This window comes from Dermacentor silvarum, chromosome 1 (genome assembly GCF_013339745.2).
Source record: "Dermacentor silvarum isolate Dsil-2018 chromosome 1, BIME_Dsil_1.4, whole genome shotgun sequence".
Classification (NCBI taxonomy): domain Eukaryota; kingdom Metazoa; phylum Arthropoda; class Arachnida; order Ixodida; family Ixodidae; genus Dermacentor; species Dermacentor silvarum.
In genome coordinates this window covers 278,961,699-278,964,571 of record NC_051154.1, presented here as the reverse complement: position 1 = coordinate 278,964,571, position 2,873 = coordinate 278,961,699, and the positions used below count along the sequence as shown (strand labels likewise).

The window sequence follows — 2,873 nt, the reverse complement described above, 5'->3', positions numbered from 1 at the left end:
AAAAGAAAATTTTATAGCAAACACAAAAATTCGACAAAAAGCTATTTTCGTGGCATGTTGATAAAAACAAGAATGAAAAAACACGATATCTACAAAAAAAATATTAACAGAGAAAATTTAAAATATACATTTTGAAGATAAATGACCCTGGAATGCTATCATAGAAAAAAAAATTATCTGTACAACGCTTTTCTTCCGATACGCAAAAAAAGCTACAGGCCAGTAACGGCTTCATCGCTCGTGCCATGCGGTGAAGCAGTTCCTGGTTTTCGTGATGCAAAGGTGTACACCGCACTCCTCGCACAAAACGTTCGTTTTTGGTTCCACTTTGCGTTCCTCGTAGCACATTCTACAGTTTCGCCTTTGCGGCATCTTCTGAGGAAGGTGCAGTTTTGGCACGGGATCTTCTCGCGGAACATCTTCATCGTCAAGCCCGAGCAGCTGTTGGGTGAGCTCCATCCGGAAGGAAAGTTGATCGAAGTTGGCGCCCCTTTGAAATTCCGGTGTCGAGAGGTGTTGCTGGCGGTGCTCTTGAAAAAGGATGAAACTATTCACAACAGCAATGTCTATGCAATGAAAAAACAGAGTTTTCCACCACCTTACGCACTTCATCAAAACGTTGTAAGATGCAATCAGCTGATCCGACTTGTCTACACCAAGCATCCCAGAATTGTATTCATCTATCAGCAGCGGCTTCTCGATTTGGGTCATACTCCACACGCCACCTCTTCTCTCTTTTCTTGTGGCTGAAACATGCTTGTTGGCAGTGTGCGCAGTCGACATCATATGGACAACCTTCTTATCCTTCCACTGTAAATACAGGATGTTGTTTTGTCGTAGCCACCGAACATCACCTCTCTTTGCCTTCTTCTCCCAAGACATGTCCTTCAATTCAGCTGGGAAACACCGACGATCTTTTCGCGTCGTTCCACAGGCGAGTGTTTTGTGCTCTAGCAGGTGAGCAAAGAGAGACGCAGACGTGTAAAAGTTATCCATGTAGATAACATATCCTTGTTCAAGGTAGTTGTTGCACAGTTGCGTCACCACATCAAATGCTAGTCCACTGGCACTAGGTGTTTCACGTTTGCCCGCGTACACATAAAATTGAATAGAATAGCCAGTCTGCGAATCAGCAAGTACCCACAATTTGTAACCCCACTTTACAATTTTGTCCCGCATGTATTGCCGAATACCGGATCTTCCTTTTGACTTCACCATTCTTTCATCCACAGAGAGGTTCCGGGCAGGTTGAAAAAGTTCTGCTGATGCTGTGTTCATATGTTCCAGAAGCCACAATATGCGGTGCAGTTTGCCGTGCGAAGCTACCGTAGTCGCCTCCGGATCAGTGACACTTAGGAACCGGAGAAGGGCTGAGAACCGTCTCCTTGGCATAATGTTCCGCGGAACAAGCCCTGAAAAAAGCCTACTGGTGTTCCAGTATAGATGGATGCGTGGCACGTTCACAATCCCCATATAAATTAGAAGTCCAATGAACTTCACAAGTTCGTCGGGAGTCACCTCTTTCCACGATCCATCTCGCTCAGCGTAGCTTGGCAATTCCAAAATATGCATCCAAGCATATTTGTTGGTATTTTTGCATATGTTACTAATCACTTCTGCCGTGAAGAATAATAAAAAAAAATCGCGCGCCGTCGTAAAATGTCTTGCGCTGCTCCGTAGTGCTGGGCCGAGATGTGCTCCGGGCGGCCTTCTCGGCGTAAAGAGAAGTTTCTTCGCAGCCGGTGGCAGCACATCCTGGCCTAGCGAAGTACGGACCCTGCAGATAACAAGAATAACTCACACCGTGCACAAAGATCGGCAGATAAGCGCGCACAACGCAGGAGAAGCCTCAAGGCCGTAAACGAAACTCACCGGTGAGCAGCTGCGGATGTCCCGGGCTGAGTCGAAACATCGTGGCCGTCCGAACTTGAAACTGAGGTACTGTCATCTTCAGACTCGTAGCTAGAATCGTCGTCACTAAAATCAGGTGCAGGCGCAGCATACTTTCGAGTAGGACGCGTTTCGCGCGGCGCATTTGTTCGGGACGATGACGCCATGGCAGCGAACGGAGCAACGGAGCGACTGACGGTACCGTCAGCGGATGCGGCCCCCTGCCGGATTTATCAACTAGAAGCGAAACCGAAACTGCTGGAAACTGGTTGAAAAGGCTAAGTACACAGGTTGGATATGCGGCGGACCTTCAGAAATGCGCTTTCGCAGAATAAAACTACCCGGACTCCGAACCAACGCTGACTAGTGAATAGGTGGAGTCGTTTTCGTGTAATTATCGCCCCTAAACACTGTCAGATAGCAAAACCGACAACATGATTTGATATTTGACTTGCTGGGAGTCCTCTGATCCCAAAAAAAGTATGTTATTACAGCGTAACCACGAGCGGCAGGCTTTTTTCTCAAGTGCGACAGCCACGCCCACTTTTGCGAAAACATACGCACATGAGTTCGCAAAAAGGTCCGCGAAAAATCAAAACTTCGTCAGAGCGGGAAAATTTAAACTGATTCTAAAAGAGCAGTGCTTGGACTATCCACTGGATGGCGTTAGGTGCACGAGGAACTATTCCGGTGTTTTGAAATCGGCGATTTAAAGCGTCGGTCACCGGTGATCGATTTGAATAGGCGTGGTAACGAAAGAGTTAAGCGGGGAACGGCCGTCGAAGTTGCCAAGTTTTTTGTTAACAACATATAGCTTCGACATGGTGCCCCGATGGTCGTCATAACAGATCGAGGCGCAGCATTTACAGCTGAGTTGACGCAGTGCTTGATGACGATGACTAACACCAGTCATAGAAAAAGCACTGCATCTACCCCCAAACAAATGGGTTGACATATCTAGCACTGCAAGAATGCACTGTACT

The 2,873-nt window shown here is 47.0% G+C and overlaps 1 protein-coding gene across 1 annotated transcript; it reads right to left on the bottom strand.

The window, feature by feature from the left end:
• Nucleotides 1–231: 231 nt before the first annotated feature.
• LOC125942830 (piggyBac transposable element-derived protein 4-like) lies at nucleotides 232–2,651 on the bottom strand. The gene is made up of 2 exons (XM_049661071.1): nucleotides 1,873–2,651; nucleotides 232–1,777 (listed from the first exon to the last, which is right to left on the bottom strand). The coding sequence occupies exons 1-2, from the start codon at nucleotides 2,055–2,057 to the stop codon at nucleotides 232–234; spliced, it is 1,731 nt and encodes a 576-aa protein (XP_049517028.1). The 5' UTR covers nucleotides 2,058–2,651.
• Between the last annotated feature and the right edge of the window lie 222 nt (nucleotides 2,652–2,873).

Coding starts and splice junctions, on each gene's coding strand:
- LOC125942830 (XM_049661071.1), bottom strand. CDS start 2,057: ATGGCGTCATCGTCCCGAACAAATGCGCCGCGCGAAACGCGTCCTACT. Junction 1,778..1,872: donor ACATCCGCAGCTGCTCACCG/GTGAGTTTCGTT, acceptor TGTTATCTGCAG/GGTCCGTACTTCGCTAGGCC.